At 42.9% G+C, this 23,318-nt stretch overlaps 1 protein-coding gene across 1 annotated transcript in view; it reads right to left on the bottom strand.

Moving 5' to 3' along the window:
• The window catches only part of LOC139376183 (corticotropin-releasing factor receptor 2-like), a 101,991-nt gene extending 81,969 nt beyond the window's left edge, over nucleotides 1–20,022 (bottom strand). The window contains exons 1-2 of the mRNA XM_071118461.1: nucleotides 19,556–20,022; nucleotides 7,303–7,396 (exon numbers count right to left, since the gene is read on the bottom strand). Of these exons, the coding sequence (XP_070974562.1) occupies nucleotides 7,303–7,396; nucleotides 19,556–19,597 (136 nt within the window). The 5' untranslated portion in view covers nucleotides 19,598–20,022. The remainder of the gene's footprint in view (nucleotides 1–7,302; nucleotides 7,397–19,555) is intronic.
• Between the last annotated feature and the right edge of the window lie 3,296 nt (nucleotides 20,023–23,318).

The raw sequence follows: 23,318 nt of genomic DNA on the forward strand, positions 1-23,318 counted from the left end.
GCACATCATGTTATGTTGTTCATAGCATCATATTTTCAGATGCTGACTGCATTTACCCATTAACCCACTACACAGCCATGGACATTCTACAACAGGTTACTTGAATGTGTTGACTTTCTGGTAGCTTTTGTATCCTCACTCCTTACTCTTTATATGTCATCATAAAAGTGAGGACAACAAAATATATTAGCAATATAATAATATATTCTTCCTTCTGAAGTCAACTTGTCTGACCTAATTTTAAACACTGACTATCATTTCTGCAAGCCCAGTTCAACCATGTTTGTGCTGGTTCAAAGAGACAAGTTTGCTTTAATTGTCTGAATGACAAAGACTGAGTCTGCCAGGCCCGGCAGACAGGGAAAAAGCTGCAGACTCTCCCTCAGTGAGGTGTTGCTCAGAGCAATGGCACAAGGAGCTGGAAAAACAGATTGCGGGAAAAAAGAGTGGGAGCATGCAGGATGTAAGAAGAAGCAGCTGAAGGAGTTATTGTCATTGTTTGGTATCACTTGGCTTAATGTCAGATACTATAATTGGAAAATGCTCTATTTTTTTCCTGCCGTATGTTAGTTTATTGTTCGCTTCACAGTCCTTAATCTCTTTTGTAATGGACATCTACTGGTAGAATCTCTCTGAAAGCAAGATTTTGTTTTATCATGATGCATCTGGTCTCACGTTTTAGACTTGATCTGAAATAAGCAGGGAGAGGGAGCTGTTAGTTTGCAATGATAGTGAGAATACAGGAGCAGAAGCTGCCTGTTTCAAATAATCACGACGAGGCAGGAGTGATGATGAAATGATCTGTAGCTAGGGTGACCACATTTAAAATACCCCCAGGTACTGGAGCGCAATACAAATTGAAACAATGTCATCATTTCTCAAAATTTGTACCAGTGGTTTTTGCCCACAAGTGTAGCCTATTGATATTAATCCTCCAATTGCAATGTTTGTCTATGCCCACACATATTGTCTCGAAAAGGTTATATTTTTAATACCCTCAAACGTCAAGTTAGGCAAACGTAATTTCAAAATAGGCCACTGTCAGTCGTAAATGATAATTAAACACATTTTACCGGTGAAACTTCCAAACTGCATCTGCATGCCAATCATTTGATCTCAATGGATTTCATGGGAATATGGATTCAGATCTTCTTGAATTACTGTTTTCTGGGCAGAACAGATGGTGTTAACAAACTAAATCCTGTATTTAGTTTCAATCCAAACACACTCTGCCTAGTGGCGCACGCCGTCGTTACATTCTCTTTTTTTGTTTTTTACTATTCAACTAACCATTGTAAAATGGAAATTAGCTGATTTTTATTGTTGTTGTCTAACAGTAATGTTATACCATACTATTATATTTGGTTCTGTTACGTAGAATACGAATGAATCATTATGAGTTCTTCCAAGACATTCATTAACCTTTGATGTAACTTTACTAAACAGGCACAGTTGTGAGAAGTGGTGGTGTGACGATCTGGTGGCTCAGGCAGCACTGCTCCTGCTCCACCGAATGAGCTATTTGAAGCGTACCTAGCGTACCTAGCGTACCTAGCCTATTCTTTTACCTTGCACAATATTTTCTGTTGAAGAAATGAGATACCATGACATGTGGGGCTGTTATATAAATCTGGGAGTATGTGGCCAAGTAAACATTTCTTGTGGGTCTCAGGGAATGTAAAACCGTTAGTTAGGGAGACTTAAAATAGGATTGAATGAAGTAGCAGTGAATATGTTGAATGAGCAACTCATGAATGAGTTTGCTCACAAGTCCGACAAAATTACCTTATCTTCAGGGGTGCAACTTTCACTGGAGACGGGGGTCATGATACCCCACATTCATAAATTGCATTCCCCCTTCCCCCCTCCAGTTTTATCATTGCGCTGTGATACCAAAAATGGCATCTGTGTGCTTTAGGAATATGCGGACACCACAGAGCGGGCGGACATGCTGTGTAAATGCAAAGCTTCTGAAAGACTGGCTGAACCAGCATGGGAGAGTTGAACAGAGGCAGCTGCTGTCAGTGTGTAAAGCAAGCAGAGCAGAAACCGGCTACTCTTTAGTTGACTGATGTAGCTGGCAAGGTAACTGCTGTTTAATTTAACAAAAAAATGTAGACTAATGTTTATTCCCAGTGCTGAGCTAGTAGTATAACTGACATGTAATGTTAGCTAATGTTTCATCCCCTCTTGAATTAAGGTGAATTAATTAGCTAGCTAGTGGCTATAACAGCCAGTTCAGCTCTAGCTCAGATAGTAATAATAGGAGACACGTCAAATCACTATCTAACAGCTGTTGTTTGTATGGAAATGTTTTGTGGCCTTTTTTAATTGTTTCACAGAAGTACATATAAATAAACGCAGCTAGCTTTCGCTAGTTGATGTACCGTTAGAGAGAGAGCTAGCCAAAAGTAGGTATAATTTTTGCCTCATTCACACAAGACCTGAATCAAACGATGAAACCAGCATCCAAACGATTGAAGACCGATAATTCTGATGTTTTTTTTGTTTTTATTAGTCAGTATAATAGCAATGTAATGTTATTGACCTGTCAGTTACCCTAGCTATTTCCCTGCTTTTCACATTGACACAATAATAAACAGCTCTACATGCTGCACTGTCATGGTGCTTCACTGTCATGGTGCACTTGTCAGTAAACAACATTATGATCATCATGTCTTAGCAGGATCAGATGGTGACAAGTGTCCCAGTGTAGCACATGGGGATGTGTGAAATGTACTCCTCAGCCTGAAGTGTCCCACTTGTGTCGCCTTATTAGCTAGCTTTTGAGGTGGTGCAATTGGCAAAGATGCTTGAGGACATGCTCATAGGTCCTGAGTTTGTGCCAGGTATGGGTCGAATCGGGAAGAAGTGTTACTCGCTAAGCAAGCAGCGTGACGTGCTTTATACCAGCAGGGTCAGACAGTCAGGGAAGACCATTCTAAGGAGCTGAGGTGAATTTTGCAGTATATTAGCAATATCAGTGAATGATACAAAGTTCTATCTTGAAGCTACAGTCTGGGACCTGGGAATAATGGTCATTTCAATTATTGAACCATTGATTCTATTCTTGAAAAGTATAATGTATAAATATACACCAAGGTAATTCTTTGTCATGCCTCATCTTACTTCGGAGGATCAGATGTTGACGGTTCTCAACAGGGTCAGCCAGCCAGGGAAGGCTAGTCTGTGACGGAGCATAGGTACATTTTTGCAGATCCAGCACTTTATTCTCTCAGTGCAGCAAACACTGGACAAGCCAGATGCTTCAAAGATTGAAACTATTTTAAGGTAGTCTGACAAACCTTCATAGTTGAGGAGGAAGACCTGGTAGAAGCTATTGATGATGAATGGATACAGATGTATTTGAATGTCCAGTCATGTTCATATAATCTCAGGCATAAATTACTGCAGTTTAAGACCATCCATAGAACTTACTATATGCCAGTGAAAATGAATATCATGCACTCAGAAATGTCTGTCACGACCGTCTTCCTGGAAATGACTGGACCAAAGCGAAGCGTGATGAGCGTACATTTCTTTTTATTTGAAATGAATGTCGCCAATAAAACAAGGAAACGACCGTGAAGCTTAACTTGGGCAATCATGCTACTAACAAAGTCAACTACCCACAAATACGAAAGGAAAAAAGGCTGCCTAAGTATGATTCCCAATCAGAGACAATGAAAGACAGCTGCCTCTGATTGAGAACCACACCCGGCCAAACACAAAGAAATAAAGAAAACATAGAAATAAAGAAACTAGAATGCCCACCCTAGTCACACCCTGGCCTAACCAAAATAGAGAATAAAAACCTCTCTATGGCCAGGGCATGACATGTCCACTTTATCCCGGCACGGGCGGAGCGCAGGCATAGGACGCACTGAGCAGTCACAGCGCACCGGAGACACAGTGCGCAGAGCCGGCGCAGGATATGTTATGGTCTTGTGAAGGCTGGCTGAATTCTGGTAGAATATGTATTTTATCTCAGCATGTCTACAGATTCTCCCTTCTCCTTGTTTTTGCTTGCTTCTAAATGTTGATACTGGAGACTGTTATCAAACAAAACTGTGTAACCAAGCATCTAAGAAAAACATTGCTATTAATTGGAAGGTTGGTAGGCCGTCATTGTAAATAAGAACTTGTTCTTTACTGACTTGCCTAGTTAAATAAAGGTTAAAAAGAAATACAAATACTATCCTCACACAACATCCCAATGGATGGCAGAAATGTCAAGTTATGTATCACTAGATTTGACTTATTACAAGATTAAGGGTATACTGGGCAACTTTCATAAAGTGGGGGGGACACATCTAAACCTCAGGGGGTCTGAGGGTTCTCCCCCAGATTTATGGGGGGCATCTAAAGCTAATTTCCTACATTTCTACACAATCCAATACGACCCATGGCCCTTCTAGCTGTCTCTATTTAGAACAACAAAAAGTAACTGCAATAAAATGTACCGATGATTACCACCTGAGATTATTGTCACTGCCGTGTATATTCCCCCCCAAGCCGACAGCGCTCTCAAGGAACTACACTGGACTTTGTGCAAACTGGAAACCACATATCCTAAGAAAGCATTTATTGTAACTGGGGACTTTAATAAAGGAAATCTGAAGATAATGCTCCTGAAATCTAGCAACACATCTCCTGTGCTATATGCAGAGAAAACAAGCTTGACCGTTGCTACTATCCCTTCCAGGACAGCTACAAGACACTCCTATGGGCAAATTAAATCATGCCTCCATCCTGCTTCTCCCCGCCTATAGGAAGAAACTTAAGCAGGAAGCACCCGCGGTAAGGACTGATCAACATTGGTGTCACGCCCTGGCCATAGAGAGGCTTTTATTCTCTATTTTGGTTAGGCCAGGGTGTGACTAGAGTGGGCATTCTATGTTCCTTTTTTGATGCTTTTGGATTTCTTTGTTGTTTGGCCGGGTGTGGTTCTCAATCAGAGGCAGCTGTCAATCGTTGTCTCTGATTGAGAACCATACTTAGGTAGCTTTTTCCCACTGGGTTTTGTGGGTAGTTAATTTCTGTTTAGTATGTGTTGCACCTGACGGAGCTGTTTCGGTTGTCTCTTTTTTGTTTTGCATTTTAGTGTTCAGTTTCGAATAAACATGACGAACATGTACCACGCTGCACTCTGGTCCTCATCTTCTTCCACCAACGGCCGTTACAGAACTACCCACCACCAACGGACCAAGCAGCGAGGTACAAAAGGAGGAATGGACATGGGAGGACATTCTGGACGGGAAGGGATCCTACACATGGGAGGAGATCCTGACTGGAAGGGATTGACTCCCATGGGAACAGGTGGAGGCAGCCAGGAGAGCAGAGGCAGCAGGAGAAGGGAACCAGCGGTACGAGGGAACACGGCTGGCAAGGAAGCCCGAGAGGCAGCCCCAAAACAATTTTTTGGGGTGGCACCAACCAGGTCTCCAACCTGACTCCGCCACACTCCCTGTGCTTACCGGGGTGAGAAGGTGACAGGTCAGGCCCCGTGCTATGGGGTGATGCGCACTGTGTCTCGGCCGAGTATTCACAGGCCGGTGTGTTCGGTGCCAGCGTCCAGCATTTGCCGGGTGGCATCTAGCCAGAACGGGAGGGGCAGCTATGCGGTCGAGACCGCCAGTGCGCCTCCACGGCCCTGTGTATCCGGTGCCTCGGCCAAGGAAGAGGCCGCTTGTATGTCTCCCCAGCCTGGTGAGTCCTGTACCTGTTCCCAGAACCAAGTCTCCCTCCAGTCCGGAGCTGCCAGAGCCGCCCTCCTGTCCGGAGCTGTCAGAGCCGCCCGTCAGTCCGGAGGCGCCAGAGTTGCCCGTCAGTCCGGAGGCTCCGGAGCCGCCCGTCAGTCCGGAGGCGCCAGAGCCGCCCGTCAGTCCGGAGGCGCCAGAGCCGCCCGTCAGTCCGGAGGCGCCAGAGCCGCTCGTCAGTCCGGAGGCGCCAGAGCCGCCCGTCAGTCCGGAGGCGCCAGAGCCGCCCGTCACTCCGGAGCTGCCAGAGCCGCCCTTCACTCCGGAGCTGCCAGAGTCGCCCTTCACACCTAAGTGGGCCAAGACTGAGGTGGAGTGGGGTCCACATTCTGCACCCGAGCCGCAGCTGTAAAGAAGACCCACCCGGACCCTCCCCTTTAGAGTCAGGTTTCTTCCAGATGTGACGCTTGGTATTAAGGCCAAAGAGTTCAATCTTGGTTTCATCAGAGCAGAGAATCTTGTTTCTCATGGTCTGAGAATCTTTAGCTGCCTTTTGGCAAACTCCAAGCGGGCTGTCATGTGCAAAAATGTCTAAAAACCCGTTTTCGCTTTTTCATTATGAGGTATTGTGTGTAGATTGCTGAGGATTTTATATATTTAATCCATTTTAGAAGGCTGTAACGTAACAAAATGTGGAAAAAGTTGAGGGGTCTGAATACTTTCCAAAGGCACATTACATTGTTGAATATTCCTTTCTGATTGGCTTGAAGGGTATTATGGTGTACATTATTTCCCTATAACGCATGGTTATTTTGCACAGTAGAATTCAATGGCTATAGTTCATTTTTACATGTTTTGTTTTGAGGTGCTTGTGAAAGCAAAAGTCAAATTGAAAACAGTGTTGGTGTTGTTGGGTTCGCTTTTCATAATAGCAAGCTAGGACTGATGGTTTGGTTAGCTAAACCAACAAGTCTGTTAGTTCGGATACCATGACAACTACTGTCGCTTTAGAACACACCTTCCACATCGTTCGTTATTTTCTATAGAACGCATAGCCCCTCGTTGATTATCCCTTGCATGTTGTGCAAGGAGGCCAGACTATTCCCGTATTCCCTAAAAGAATGCTGCAGCTGCACCTATTATTTCTGCTGTTCAAAGAAAATGTGTTTTTATCGCACAAAACAATTGTTGGGGTCTCCTCACATCATTATGGAGCTTGTCGAATTTCATGCTCTCAAATGAACACCAAGTGTACGTAAAACCTCACACATCCAATGCTTTGGAGTAAGTGCTGCTCAAGTATCTTAATGGGTATGACTGAGAAAGTGGATGTGATTATTTATACTAGCTAATTATGCCAATACACATCCTCGAATTCAGTTATCTGCTTTGGCTTAAGCAGTGCTTGTCATTCAAAATCAGCCCATTGTGCACACAAATGAGTGTTACTTTTGGCTGGTTGCATGATGAAGCTACATTTTGGTATGCACTCTGACTGAGCAGCACTCTAATTCTTCAGTAAATACATCAAGTAAAGTAATTAACAGGCTGGAAAGAACAAACACTCATTGTGTTCCTCAGTTTCATTAATATTTTACATTACCTGTGACATTGTAGAGAGTGGAGAGAGCCTCACAGTATTTCTGTAGAAGTGAAAGCAGAGAGAGCTGGGAGAGCTGCTCAGACAATGTACTGGGCTGGATAGAAGAAGAAAAAAGTATTTTAGAGTGCAATGTTAGCAATTTGAATAATGATGCAAATAGGCTTTTTTAATCAGCTAAATGCAGAATTATTTTTATAAATATTTAAAATCTGGCATCAAATCTGCTATTACATGAACAATGTTAACAAAGTGATACTGTCACACACTGATCTGTTTCACCTGCCTTGTGCTTGTCTCCACCCCCCACCAGGTGTGTACTTATACCTGCATTTTCTGTTTGTTTATGCCAGTTTGTCTTGTTATGTCTGGTCTTACCAGCATTTTCCCCATTTCACCTGTTCTTAAGTTTTGTTTTCCAGTCTTCCTGGTTTTGACCTTTCTGCCTGTCCTGACCCTGAGCCCGTCTGCCGTTCTGTCCCTGATTGACTCTGCCTTTGGTTACGACCCTCTGCCTGCCCTCGACCTGCCCTTTGCCTGCCCATTTGTTATAATAAATATTCTGTGAATCGTACTATCCGCCTCCTGTGTTTGCATCTGGGTCATATCCTGAGTCGTGATAGTACGAACTGGCCATGACTGACCCATCAGACTCGGACCAGCTCTGCAACGCTGTCTCCTCACAAGGAGCAACCATTGGAAGACATGAGGAGTTACTACATAACCTTATGGAAGGATTCCACACCTTGCGGGAACAACATGACCATGCCATCAGTGTATTGTTGGAACAATTCCGCAGACTATCTATTAGGCAGCAAGCCACAATGGAAACCTCCCAGACTCTCAGTAACCCAGCTACCAACGGTGCTTCTCTCCAACCTACCTCTGCTTCCCGAGAACCCCGCTTACCTCCTCCGTAGTGCTACGCCGAGGAGCACGGGAAACTGCCTGCCTTTTCTCTCCCAGTGCTCCCTCATTTTCCAGCTGCAGCCCTCTTCGTTTCCTTCGGACCGACAGCGTATCTTATAATGCTGATGTCCTGGTCGGGCATTCGCCTGGACTACGGCGCTGTGGGAACAACAATCCACCGTTTGCCTTAGTCTGGAGGATTTTGTGGTGGAAGTAAGGAAGATGTCCGACTTTCCGTTGTCTGGGAGAGAAGATACTTCAACTGCGTCAAGACTCCCATAGTGTGGCAGACTACGCAGTAGACTTTCGCACTTTAGTCACCGAGAGTGCCTGGAACCCGGAATCTCAACACGTTCCTTCATGCATAATCGGAGGGAATTAAGGACAAGCTCGCAGCCCGGGAGCTGCCTTTGGACCTTGACTGTCTCATAGCCTTGACCATAAGGATTGATGGGCGACTATGGGAACGCAGTAGGGAGGGATGTGCCTGTCCACGGTTTTCCCCTTGCCTCCGAAGAACCCCGGAAATCCCCGATGCCTGCATTCCCGAGAGAATTCTATTTCACTCGAGTTCACTCAGAAATCATTGAAGACTGTCGACTTGCCTCCAGCGCACATGCTGCTGGGCAGAGCTAGATTGTCCCCTGAGGATCCTTTACGCAGACTGAGCTCTAAAAGCTGTCTGTATTGTAGAACTTCAGGACATTACATTTCCACCTGTCCAGTAAAAAGCCCCGGCTCATCAGTAGGTACGAGTACGCTGGAGGGCCATACAGGGAGTCTCCCAGCTCCTATTACTAATACTTCTCTCCATCCCATACTGTTGTGGGGTGACCGGTTTAAATCTCTTCGGGTGCTCGTGGACTTTGGGGCTGGCGAGAGCTTTATGGATACCCAGCTCCGACACCAGGGTAGTATCTCCACACAACTCCTCTCCGTTCCCATGGGCGCCAGAGCATTGGACGGATGCTCTATTGTCAGGGTCACTTGCAGTACGATTCCTATCAACTTGCGAGTGTCAGGGAATCACAGTGAGTCCATGCGGTTCCTGTTCATTGAATCTCCTCATGCACCTGTTGTCTTGGAATGTTAGTGACTTCAGGGGCACAATCCCCTGACCAACTGGGCTAGGGGTTCTATCCTGGTTTGGAGCCCGTTCTGCCATGTGCATTGCCTCAAGGTGGCGTAGCCCCTGGACTCTCCTTTGGTAAAGCCTTTGATCTCTCCACTGTTCCTGCGGAGTATCAGGACCTCCGCACCACATCTCTTCCTCCACATCGACCCTATGAATGCGCCATTGACCTCCTCCCTGGCACTACACCGCCTCGGGGGTGGTTTTATTCCCTGTCTGGTCCGGAGACCAAGACCATGGAAGGGTACATTGAGGACTCTCTGTGGGCAGGGTTCATTTGTCCTTTTTTGTCCACTGCCGGTGCAGGGTTCTTCTTTGTTAAGAAGAAGGACAAGACCCTGCACCCGTGTATGGACTACCAGGGCCTTAATGACATCACGGTAAAGAACCGTTACCCACTACCACTTCCTTGGCTTTCAAGCCTCTCTAAGGTGCGACTATATTCTCAGAGTTGGACCTTCGGAATGCCTACCATCTGGTTCGGATACGGGAAGGAGGCAAATGGAAGACACAGCCAACATAGCTAGCAGGTACTATGTGTATCTGGTTATGCCATTCAGACTGACCAAAGTTTGCAGACGACACTACAGTGGTAGGCTTGATTACCAACAACGACGAGTCGGCCTACAGGGAGGAGGTGAGGGCCCTCAGAGTGTAGTGTCAGGAAAATAACCTCACACTCAACATCAACGAAACAAAGGAGATGATCGTGGACTTCAGGAAACAGCAGAGGGAGCACCCCCCTATCCACATCGACGGGACAGTGGTGGAGAAGGTGGAAAGTTTGAAGTTCCTCTGTGTACACATCACGGACAAACTGAAATGGTCCACCCACACAGACAGCATGGTGAAGAAGGCGCAACAGCACCTCTTCAACCTCAGAAGGCTGAAGAAATTTGGCTTGTCACCAATAACACTCACAAACCTTTACAGATGCACAATCGAGAGCATCCTGTATCACCGCCTGGTACGGCAACTGCTCCGCCCACAACCGTAAGGCTCTCCAGAGGGTAGTGAGGTCTACACAACGCATCACTGGGGGAAAACTACCTGCCCTCCAGGACACCTATACCACCCGATGTCACAGGAAGGCCAAAAATATCATCAAGGACAACAACCACCCGAGAAACTGAAAAGAAAAGCCTGAAAATAAAAGCGTCCAGAAAGCGTGGTCAGTACAGGTACATCAAAGCTAGGACCGAGAAACTGAAAAACAGCTTCTATCTCAAAGCCATCAGACTGTTAAACAGCCATAAATAACATTGAGTGGCTTCTGCCAACATACAGATTCAATCTCTAGGCACTTTTATAATTAACATTTCGATGTAATAAATGTATCACTAGTCACTTAAACAAAGCCACTTTATATAATTTTCACATACCCTACATTACTCATCTCATGTACTCTATACCATCTACTGCATCTTGCCTATGTCGTTCGGCCATCGCTCATCCATATATTTATTGATATGTACATATTCTTAATCATTTCGTTACACTTGTGTGTATAAGGTAGTTGCTGTGAAATTGTTAGATTACTTGCTACACTCGCATTAACATCTGCTAACCATGTGTATGTGACCAACAAAATTGGATTTGATTTGATTTGCAATTAACAAAAGACTGATATCTGCACTGCTATTTTAGTCATCAGTTAATCTCACTATTCTCTCATCAGTGATTTCATTTAGTTATTTCAGCGAATTGAGGGTTTTCTGTATAGATGTCTAATGTTGGTGGGGGATATTATTCTGTTTTAATGTTACTCCTGAATCACTATGATAAATATAATAGTTTTTCTTGAGGGTATTTTTAACAAGGCTGGCATTTACTTTGAAGTCCAGTGTAGAATACAGGTGAAATCAGTCAATGTCACAGACGTGGTGGTATAGCTAGAAGATCAGAATGCAGTGAAACAATAGGTTGTTAGTTCAAATCCCAGGTGAGGACATGTTGAATAATAAATATTGTATAAATAAACATACATGCAACACTCATTCAACTGTATATACATACCACATTAACCCATTTGGACTCACATAATGCAGACCGACACACTTTTACCCTCATCATTTACTGCTCTGTTCTTTATTTGACTCTTATTATTATCTATCCTGATGCCTACTCACTTTACCTTGCTTTCTTGTACATATCTACCTCAAATACCTCGAAACCTCTGCACATTGATATGGTATTGGTATTCCCTGTATATACTGTAGCTCTATGCTTGTGTATTTTATTTTATTCCTCTTGTGTTAATATATATTTTATTTTTTATCTACATTGTTGGGAAGGGCTCATAAGCAATCATTTCACTGTAAATTCTACACCAGTTGTTTTTTGTGACAAATTACATTTGATTTTTGTTTTGAACATACGCAATGTTATCGTGTTAAATATGTAAATATGTATGTTGAAAACACTGCCGACTATTTTGTGACATTCCGGGGACATCCTAATGTAAAAAAAAATTATGCAGGGCATCACCTGTGAAGTAATGGGATTTTCCACATATGAAATCATGTGGTTTTTCTGTAAGGGTAGTTAGGCCTGAAGGTTAATTAAACAGTGGTTCTAATCAGAGGCGGTCAACAGTGTGTCCCTACTGTCCCCACGTAATGCAATGACTCCTGCTTTTCAATGTTTACTCAAATACAATTAATTATTTATTCAACCTGAAACTCATTGGCCTTGGCTCATTTTCTGTGTAGAACATGTAAAATAGCACATTTACCTTGATATATTACATATATGGTGTTCGGGTCCCAAGAGTAATAAAAGTGTGGAAAAGTGTGTGTGTAGGTGAAAACAAGTAAAAATGAAACAAAAAGGTTTGCTGTGTGCCTCACTCTGTCTTCCTCCTCACTGGGCCTGCTGTTTCAACACAGCACCAAGAACTGGTTTGTCTCCCTGCCTGTCTGCCTGTCTCTCGCTTTTCTCGCAGTCTTTACCCATTGTAGTGTGTGAAACTACTCAATGTCTTGCGGGAACGTGCACAAATATTATTACAATACATTATTTCAATACATTATTTTGACACATTGTAAACAAAAAAAAAAGTACCTGTATTTGCCCACACTCTACCCCAGGCTGGTGCAAATTGTGGGATGGACGCAACAAATAAGTAGCTTTACATGTATGGCTCCTTACCACAATCAATCAGTATGTCAAAAATCATCTCTGCTCAGAGGGCCTTAGTGAGAGAGGCTAGTGGGGAAGATTAAGAATTTTCTAAATATGAGGATCATGTCTCTGTAAATTCGGAGTCTGACAGTGAGTTGGAAGAAGAGGATGAGATTCACCCTAAGCCAGCCCAAGGACCAGCCCATCAGCAGCCAGTCTCAGGACCAACCCATCAGCAACCAGCTCATCAACAGCCTCAGGAGGAGAAATATGGATGTCAAAAAATTGTGAAATTGAATGGTCTTCTTGCCCAAGGAATGAATCCCTGTGAGATGCGGAAACTGGCAGATAACTTTTTCGTGCAACAATGTCTCTTGAAAACTTCCACATTATTTCCAGGATTATCCGCTTCGATAACCGAGACACTAGACCAGCTTGGCAGCAGAGATACAAGCTACAGTAGCTGCAATCAGGTCAGTATGGGAGTGGGTGGACCGCCTTCCCCTGTTTTACAACCCTGGGCCCAACGTTTATTTTGATGCGCAGATTATGCCACTTAGGGGCTGCTGCCCCTTCAGGCACTACATACCGTCTAAACCCGCAAAATATGGAATAAAGATCTGGGCTGCCTGTGATGCTGCTTCATCATATGAGTGGAACTTGCAAGTGTATATGGGAAAGCCAGATGAAGGAGCCCCTGAGAGAACCAAGGGATGCAGGTTGTCCTGGACGTGACACAGGGACTCCGGGGTTACAACATCACATGCAAACACTTTTTAACTTCGCACAAGATGGGACAGGAGCTCCTCAAGAGTAAGCTGTCGATGGTACGAACAGTACCAAAAAAACAAGCCAGAGCTCCCACCTCAGCTGTTGAATACGCGGATCAGGCCTATCAATTCCTCTAAGTTTGTGTTCACGCCCGACATGTCCCTAGTGTCCTACGTGCCAAAGAACGGCAAAAATGTGGTACTCATGAGTATGCTGCATAGAGATGGGAGAATCTGTGGCCAGGAACACAAAAAACAGAAATCATAATGGATTACAATTTCACAAAATGAGGGGTGGACAATTTAGACAAGCTGGTGACATCTCATCTTGGACATCTCGGCGTGCATCACGTTTGTCATCTGGATGGTGTGGAACACAGATTTGAACAGAGGGAAGCTCCAGAGAAGACGGCTCTTTCTCGAGGAGCTGGGCAAGGGATTGGTAAGACCTCAAATCCAGAGGAGGCAACAAATCCCAAGAACCCCAGCTTCTGCATCCGTTGTGAGTTGTATTCAGGAGGAGGATGCTGGTGCCCGATCCGCCCGACCCACAGAACCAACAACTCCAATACCGGAAATAAGTGTGAGTGATGTTGTCGCATGTGTGTGTGTGTCTGACTCGGGCACCTTGGACTGCTGTAAGTAACTAAACTCGGCAACAAAAGAAATGTCCTTTCACTGTCAACTGCATTTATTTTCAGCATATATATTTGTATGAACACAACAAGATTCAACAACTGAGACACAAAGAAGATCCGGGCTCTTCTCTGGCCATGGCAGAACACTGACATTCCCGTCTTGCAGGAAAACACACACAGAATGAGCAGTATGGCTGTTGGCATTGTCATGCTGGAGGGTCATGTCAGGATGAGCCTGCAGGAAGGGTACCACATGAGGGAGGAGGATGTCTTCCCTGTAACGCACAGCATTGAGATTGCCTGCAATGACAACAAGCTCTGTCCGATGATGCTGTGACACTGCCCCAGACCATGATGGGCCCTCCACCTCCAAATTGATCCCGCTCCAGAGTACAGGCCTCGGTGTAACGCTCATTCCTTTGACGATTAACACCAATCCGACCATCACCCCTGGTGAGACAAAACCGAGACTCATCAGTGAAGAGCACCTTTTGCCAGTCCTGTCTGGTCCAGCTACGGTGCCCATAGGCGGCGTTGTTTCCGGTGATGTCTGGTGAGTACCTGCCTTACAACAGGCCTACAAGTCCTCAGTCTAGCCTCTCTCAGCCTATTGCGGACAGTCTGAGCACTGATGGGGGGATTGTGCGTTCCTGGTGTAACTCGTGCAATTGTTGTTGCCATCCTGTACCCGTCCCGCAGGTTTTTACACCTTTATTTAACCAGGTAGGCTAGTTGAGAACATTTGCCACTGTGATCTGGCCAAGATAAAGCATAGCAATTCGACACATACAACAACACATGGAAGAAACAAAACATAGTCAATAATACAGTAGAACAAAATAAAACAAAAAGTCTATATACAGTGAGTGCAAATGAGGTAATATAAGGGAGTTAAGGCAATAAATAGGACACGGTTGCGAAGTAATTACAATATAGCAATTAAACACTGGAATGGTATACGTGCAGAAGATGAATGTGCAAGTAGAGATACTGGGGTGCAAAGGAGCAAGATAAATAAATAAATACTGTGTGGGGATGAGGTAGGTAGATAGATGGGCTGTTTACAGGTGGGCAATGTACTGGTGCAGTGATCTGTGAGCTGCTCTGACAGATGGTGCTTAAAGCTAGTGAGGGAGATATGAGTCTCCAGCTTCAGAGATTTTTGCAGTCCGTTCCAGTCATTGGCAGCAGAGAACTGGAAGGAAAGACCCACCAAAAGAGGAATTGGCTTTGGGGGTGACCAATGAGATATACCTGCTGGAGCATGTGCTACGAGTGGGTGCTGCTATGGTGACTGTAGCCAGTGGGTTTGGCGACGAGTATGAAGCGAGGGCCAACCAACGAGAGCGTACAGGTCGCAATGGTGGGTAGTGTATGGGGCTTTGGTGACAAAACAGATGGCACTGTGATAGACTGCATCCAGTTTGTTGTGTAGAGTGTTGGAGGCTATTTTATAGATGACATCGCCGAAGTCGAGGATCGGTAGGATGGTCAGTTTTACGAGGGTATGTTTGGCAGCATGAGTGAAGGATGCTTTGTTGTGATATAGGAAGCCAATTCTAGATTTAATTTTGGATTTGAGATGCTTAATGTGAGTCTGGAAGGAGAGTTTACAGTCTAACCAGACACCTAGGTATTTGTAGTTTTCCACATATTCTAAGTCAGAGCCGTCCAGAGTAGTGAAGCTGGACGGGTGAGCAGGTGCAGGCAGTGATTGGTTGAAGAGCATGCATTTAGTTTTACTTGCGTTTAAGAGCAGTTGGAGGCCACGGAAGGAGAGTTGTATGGCATTGAAGCTCGTCTGGAGGTTAGCTAACACAGTGTCCAAAGAGGGGCCAGAAGTATACGGAATGGTGTCGTCTGCGTAGAGGTGTACCAGAGAATCACCAGCAGCAAGAGCAACATCATTGATGTATACAGAGAAGAGAGTTGGCCCGAGGATTGAACCATGTGGCACCACCATAGAATCTGCCAGAGGTCCGCACAACAGGCCCTCCGATTTGATCATAATTGTATGATGTTGTGTGATGTTTGGATGTACCGATCCTGTGCAGGTGTTGTTACACGTTGTCTGCCACTGCGAGGATGATCAACTGTCCATCCTGTCTCCCTGTAGCGCTGTCTTAGGCGTCTCACAGTATGGACATTGCAATTTATTGCCCTGGCAGTCCACATGCCTCCTTGCAGCATGCTTAAGGCACATTCACACAGATGAGCAGGGACCCTGGGCATCTTTATTTTGGTGTTTTTCAGAGTCAGTAGAAAGGCCTCTTTAGTGTCCTACCGTCTGTAAGCTGTTAGTGTCTTAACAACCGTTCCACAGGCATGTTGATTCATTGTTTATTTATTGATCATGCATGGGAAACATTGTTTAAACCCTTTACAATGAAGATCTGTGAAGTTCTTTGGATTTTTACAAATTATCTTTGAAAGACAGGGTCCTGAAAAAGGGACGTTCCTTTTTTTGCTGAGTTTATGTATGTGACTGAGTGAGTGAGATGTTAGTAAAATGTGCACCCAAGAAGGACAGGAAGACACAGTACACATGCATCAAGTGGAAGAAATACATTTGTAACACACACAGTGAAACACTGTCGCTCATGTGGTGTGTAAAACCAGCCTTAATTTATGTTACATGGGGCTCATTTATAATTTCCATAAAATACTGTATGTAAAATTTGTCCAATTTGTTCAATGCAAAGAAATGAACATCAATAGTGATGAAAACCTTGTTTAATTTATATTTGTTCAAGATAAACATGATTTATTCCACCCATGTCTTGATTTGATTTATTGATAAATGTGATCTCGCAGAGGTAAATGGCAAATATTAACCATGTATGCTGTCTATATTGCTTGTAATCAATATAAGTCAACATCTAAGTGTTAAGTATTTTTACATAAATTGTTATGGCCCGCAAACATTGGGTGAATAACAAAAAGATGAACACAACACAAGGGTTAAACTTCTTGAATTCAACCATTATTGGGTTCAAATACACATTTAGATTTGTGAACAGCCATCCACAACAACCACAATCCGTAAGGCGCAAATAGCTAAATGAGAGAGCAGCAGTGTGATTCACATCAATGCCCTGTGTAGATATTAATAATAAGTGATATCCATATCGCCGTAGTCTACACCACTGCTGTCATCCTTACCTCCAAGCGTTTATTCAAGTTGGGTAATCTTTGGATGCCACAATTTGGAAGACATAGCTTGGACTGTAGCTTACTCCTGCTCTGTTCCTGCAATCCATCAAACCAATGTTGGTGTGTCATCATAGTGGTCTCTGACTTGTGGTCAGACTCGCTCAGGTGGAACAAACATAAACTTGCACCTTTTTCACTGCTGATTTGAATGTCATTGAGAAAACAGAGAAGTGTCAAATATTTTTTTACGCAAGCATCCTTTCTGAATTTAAAAGTAGTCCTCAAAGTAATCATCTACTTTTTCAAAGTATCTAATCTGATTACTATATTTTTGCTGGTAACGTAACGTATTACAGTTACTGTTTTTTTGTAATCGCTTACATGTGACGACTGGTGGTCAGATATGACAGTGTGGCAACTGTGGCAGCAAGAGGTTACAGATGGTTGCATTTGTGTTTGTGCCAAAGCAACAACAACCTCTCTTCTATCCATCCCTCTTTGACAGGCACTAACCTAATGCTCAGATAAGACAGTGGGCAAGGGAAGCCCTAATGTTATAGCTGGAGGGCCAGCTGTGTTCTGTACAATGAATGGCCTTTTTGGAGGGAGCGGGGGACAGGACATGCTGGGGCACAGAGGAAGCTGATGGTAGGAGGGAAGCTGCAGAGTTCCTCTGGGGTTAGATTGAGACCTCTGGGAGGTTGTGGAGGAGGAAGCCATTCTAAAGACTCTGTCTACAGGGTCTACTACAGTGCAGGCCAGGGCTGTTTCACACGTAGTGGAGTCATCATAATTTACAGTCTTTCTTTGTCACATTAACACTTCTTCAGGATCGGTGGGTCCCACACGGGACAGTTTAGCTAACGTAGGCCAATCCGATTGGCATGAAGTTGTAAGTAACAAGAACATTTCCCAGGACATAGACATATCGGATATTGGCAGAAAGCTTCAATTCTTGTTAATCTAACTGCACTGTCCAATTTACAGTAGCTATTACAGTGAAAGAATACCATGCTACTGTTTCAGGAGAGTGCACATTTATGAACTTGAAAAGTTATTAATAAACCAGTTAGGCACATATGGGCAGTCTTGATACAAACTTTTGAAAAGAAATGCAATGGTTCATTGGATCAGTCTTAAACTTTGCACATACACTGCTGTCATCTAGTGGCCAAAATCAAAATTGCATCTAGGCTGGAATAATACATTATGGCCTTTCTCTTGCATTTGAAAGATGATGGTACAAAAAACATACAAAAAAACTGTTTTTTTTTTCTTTGTATTCACTTTTACCAGATCTAATGTGCTATATTCTCCTACATTCATTTCACATTTCCGCAAACTTCAAAGTGTTTCCTTTCAAATTTGATCAAGAATATGCATATCCTTGCTTCAGGCAGTTAGATTTGGGTATGTCATTTTAGACAGACATTTTAAAAAAGGGGCGGATCCTTTAAGAGGTTTTAAGGGATTGCAATAAACAGCACAGCAATCCCAATTAGAATGCTCAATTGACTCTGCTGCTCCTGTCAAAAGTGTCAAGAAAAGAAACTCCAGTGTTGTATTTTTAGATACGCTTTGCACTCGTGTTTCATAATGGTTTCACTGCATTTTAAATCATTACCTGGATCTGGAACACACTGTTAAACACTAATTAGCCATGCACAGGTTTCACTTACGTTATATAATTACTATTTACCTTTTCATCTGAAGCCCCCAAAAATAACTTTATGAACAAAGAACTCATTGACCTGTACTTTAAAAGTGCATTGGGAAACTGTCCCCTTTTTAAAATGATTCTACTCCACCTGCAAAATGATGTAGGAAATGTCCACGATATGCCCCATAAATTCTAGAAAACCTTCCCACACAGTTCCTTAGGGAACACTTTCATTTTATTTTCCATGACGTGCGTGTGTTTGTGTGTATGTGTGTGTGTATTTGCACGTGTATAGCGCAATCATTGTGAAGTTTGAATACGTTACTGTATGTTATAGTTACTGTAAGTTACAGTTCTTTAAAACCATTCATAATTAGTAAGAATGAACCCCATACATGTATGTAGGCCTATAACGTATATTCAATTCCGATCTGATTCAAACATGAAGTTGAGTTTTGATGAATAATATCTGGACAGCATGCTGTCTCACAAAAGTATACTTCTCCAAACTCAAACAGAATTGCATGCCATGCAGGTAGAATAGATAAACCATGGACATGGAAATTAAAGTCACATTCTGAAGTAGAAGATCTCACTCTGAAGTAGAGGGTCAGGCAGTGGATTGTCAGATAGTGATCCATGTGGTCCCTCAACATGTACCTGGTTTGTTTTCAAGTACTGAATGTGTGTATAGCAATTTAGAAGCTTAAGGTAGGAGGAATGGAATACAAATGAAGAAGAGTCAAATAATTCCAAGGCATTTTTGTACTGCCTTCAGTCAATGTAAAAGCTTAATTTCAAATAAAGTGTAACTATTGAAATGCAGGAAACTCCCAGGAAAATTAAGTTAAGAAAGTGTTGAAATACTTACATACAACAGTATCAGAAGTAACAAAATATGTGCAGCATTCATGTTGATGCTGAAATCATGTTAGGAGATGTCATAATCCAAAAAAGAGAGGCAGATCTTCCATGGTCTATGTCACACCTCAAATCTGAATCACTTACTTCTGATTGACAGAAATCTCAATTGTATCATAGACAGAAAGGGACAAATAAAAGATGAGAAAAGATCAACCAAAAGACTGAGATATTAACTGTTGAAAAATGAATGTCCTCATGCCGCCATGTACTCTCTTGTCAGGGATCAGAATCTGATCTAACTGGCTTCTAAAAAACACAAATAAAGATTGTTATCTCAGACATGGAGCAGAGCAAAGCTAACAGAAAGTAATAGCAGAGACAGTAAATCCTTGGGAAAAAAATAAGCTCTAGTATAATGAGTCCATCAGATCAACTGGTGAGGCCAAATAGTTCTCTCCCATTTATCCCAGCTTTCACCTACCACTCAGTGATCAGCTGGTCTTGGGACATTCTGCCAAAGACGACATTCCAAAGTCCAGCACACAATTTTTTAGCCTCCAGTGTTTGTCTGCTTGCTTGCTTTCTGTGTGTGTGTGTGTGTGTGTGTGTGTGTGTGTGTGTGTGTGTGTGTGTGTGTGTGTGTGTGTGTGTGTGTGTGTGTGTGTGTGTGTGTGTGAGTGTGTGTGTGTTTGTTTCAGAGTGATTAATAACTCCAGGGGTTTCTCTTGCTGTGCGGTGAGCAGCTGAAGTGGATAAACTAATCTGGGTTTAAGGATTTGGGTTTGATTTTGTAATACAATCCATTACTACTAAACCAGTGGGAGAATCTCGCTAGAAGCTGTTTCAATAGATCACATTGTAGAGCTACATATCTTGTCTTGTAACAACATACAAACGAACAAATCATAATTAGAGACTCAAGAGACCCACCTAAATGTTGTAATCACACTAAGCAAATTGTGAATGACATCATGTTTAAAGAGCAAAGGAAGTCAATAGACAACTTCTCTGATGGAAACCCACCTATTTGATATTAGTCAGAAACATTTATTGTATTGTCAAAAATGTACTAGAAAGTGTAAATAAGATAATTTTGTCTCGTCCAAAACGGAGATTTGTGAGAATTAGGAAAAAATGGTATGTGACGGAATGAGGGGTACGTAACAGTTTTCTTTGGGTTGGGTTTATTTCAATCCTGCCCACATGCCCACCACAGCACCCAAGTAATCATCAATTCAGGAACACAGTTGCATGCGACCCGATATCCCTATTGGGCCAATTAGGGATCAAATTACACAACGTACTGTACATGGGACAATATTTTAAAATGCCAATAACTCTATATTTCAATGACTTAAAAACCTCAAACCAACTATAAATTGTAGAAATTCATATATGAATATTGAAAGCATCTAATGAGAACTAAAATATGTGAAACATGAAAATGTCCCATTTACATTGTGTAATTTATTGACAGTTCTTAACTAGACCCTGAGATAGGCTATCCAAAGTCAAACCAATTTTGCTACTGATGCACACCGGCCAGCAGAAGCTAACTGGCAAAATAAGTTGGCTAGCTTATTAGATTACTTCCAGACACAAGACCTGGTTAGATTGTTTCAAGTTATCTAGAAAGGTGAGTGCCTGTAACTGTGTACTGTTTTGGCAGAGTGAAAGTACAAAGGTTCGAACACACACACAAGAGGCACACACATCAAAGTATTTCATCAAGACCCAAATCTCATTTTCAGTCAAATTTCCTAATGCGGAGAATTGAAACAGAGGCTAAATAAGGAAGTTCAGTACCCATTTAACCATGTTTTGAGGCTTTTCAGTGTTTGTTTACAATTGCATTGTTAACAAACAGTGGAGTACAACAAGCTTATGTCTTGGGTTCTGATAGGGTTGGACAGTTGAACTAAGCTCATGAGGCATTTCTAAGGTATATTCTTCAAGAATCAACGGATACAGAGCATTCGGAAAGTATTCAGACCTCTTGACTTTTTCCACACTTTGTTACGTTACAGCCTTATTCTAAAATGGATTAAATCGTTTTACCCATAATCCAGCTACACACAATACCCCATGATGACAAAGCAAAAACAGGTTTTTAGACATTTCTGCAAATGTCTGAAAAATGTAAATGCCTGAAATATTACATTTACATAAGCATTCAGGCCCTTTACTCAGTACTTACACCTTCAGCAGCGATTACAGCCTCGAGTTTTCTTGCGTATGACGATACAAGCTTGGCACAGCTGTATTTGGGGAGTTTCTCCCATTCTTCTCTGCAGATCCTGTCAAGCTCTGTCAGGTTGGATGGGGAGCATCACTGCACAGCTATTTTCAGGTCTCTCCAGAGATGTTAGATCGGGTTCAAGACAGGGCTCTTGCTGGACCACTCAAGGACATTTAGACATTGACCCAAAGTCACTCCTGTGTTGTCTTGGCTGTGTGCTTAGGGGGTTGTTGTCCTGTTGGAAGGTCAACCTTCGCCCCAGTTTGAGGTCCTGGGCGCTCTGGAGCAGATGATCATCAAGAATCTCTCGGTACTTTGCTCTGTTCTTCTTTCTGTTGATCCTGACTATTCTCCCAGTCCCTGCCACTGAAAAACATCCCCACATCATGATGCTGCCACCACTATGCTTCACCGTAGGGATTGTGCCAGGTTTCCTCCAGACGTGACGCTTGACATTCAGGCCAAAGAGTTCAGTCTTGGATTCATCCGACCAGAAAATCTAGTTTCTCATGGTCTGAGAGTCCTTTAGGTGCCTTTTGGCAAACTCCATGTGGGCTGTCATGTGCGTTTTACTGAGGAGTGCCCTCCGCCTGGCCATTCTACTATGAAGGCCTGATTGGTGGAGTGCTGCAGCGATAAGGAACTCTCGAGCTCTGTCAGAGTGACCATTGGGTTCTTGGTCACCTCCCTGACCAAATGGTTTGAAATATAGCTCTCCATTTCCTATTTTCAACACACATCATTGTACATGGATACTCACATAATTCAAACATTTACAAAGAAAATACCAATATATATATTTTCCGCATTCACCTATGAAAACCACAAATTCCCCTCACCTCAATGTCATTTTGTCATGGTGACATGAATTGACCAGGTGGATGAGTTCTTTCAAATAGTTCACACATTTTAACCTTAAACTGATTATACAGCACCATTTAGATTGGGAGTAATTTGCACTGTGACACAACCAACCCTGATCGACCCTATTGTAAAGTGTAATATAAAAGTTAAATGAGAATTTGCCTCTTTAAAGGTGTTAATGGATTCTGCCAGGTTATGGCACATATTTTTATTTAAATTTGAGTAATTTAGCAGACACTCTTATCCAGAGCAACTTACAGTAGTGAGTGCATACATTTTTGTACATTTTCAAGATTCCCATTTTCATCGTTCAGGGAGGGCTGCTCGTTCAGGTAACATTTATACTAGTTCTGCCAGATACAGTGCCTTCAGAAAGTATCCACACCCCTTGACTTTTTCAAAATGTTGTTGTGTTACAGTCTGAATTCAAAATTGAATAAATTGTAATTTTGTGTCACAGGCCTACACACACAATACACCATAATTTCAAAGTGGAATTATGTTTTAGTGTATAAGTCAATAAGTATTCAACCCCTTTGTTATGGCAAGCCTAACCAAGTTCAGGAGTAAAAAGGTGCTTAACAAGTCACATCATCAGTTGCATTGACTCACCATGTGTGCAATAATAGTGTTTAATATGATTTTCAAATGACTACCTCATCTCTCT

The sequence above is a fragment of the Oncorhynchus clarkii genome, chromosome 20, assembly GCF_045791955.1.
Source record: "Oncorhynchus clarkii lewisi isolate Uvic-CL-2024 chromosome 20, UVic_Ocla_1.0, whole genome shotgun sequence".
Classification (NCBI taxonomy): Eukaryota; Metazoa; Chordata; class Actinopteri; order Salmoniformes; family Salmonidae; genus Oncorhynchus; species Oncorhynchus clarkii.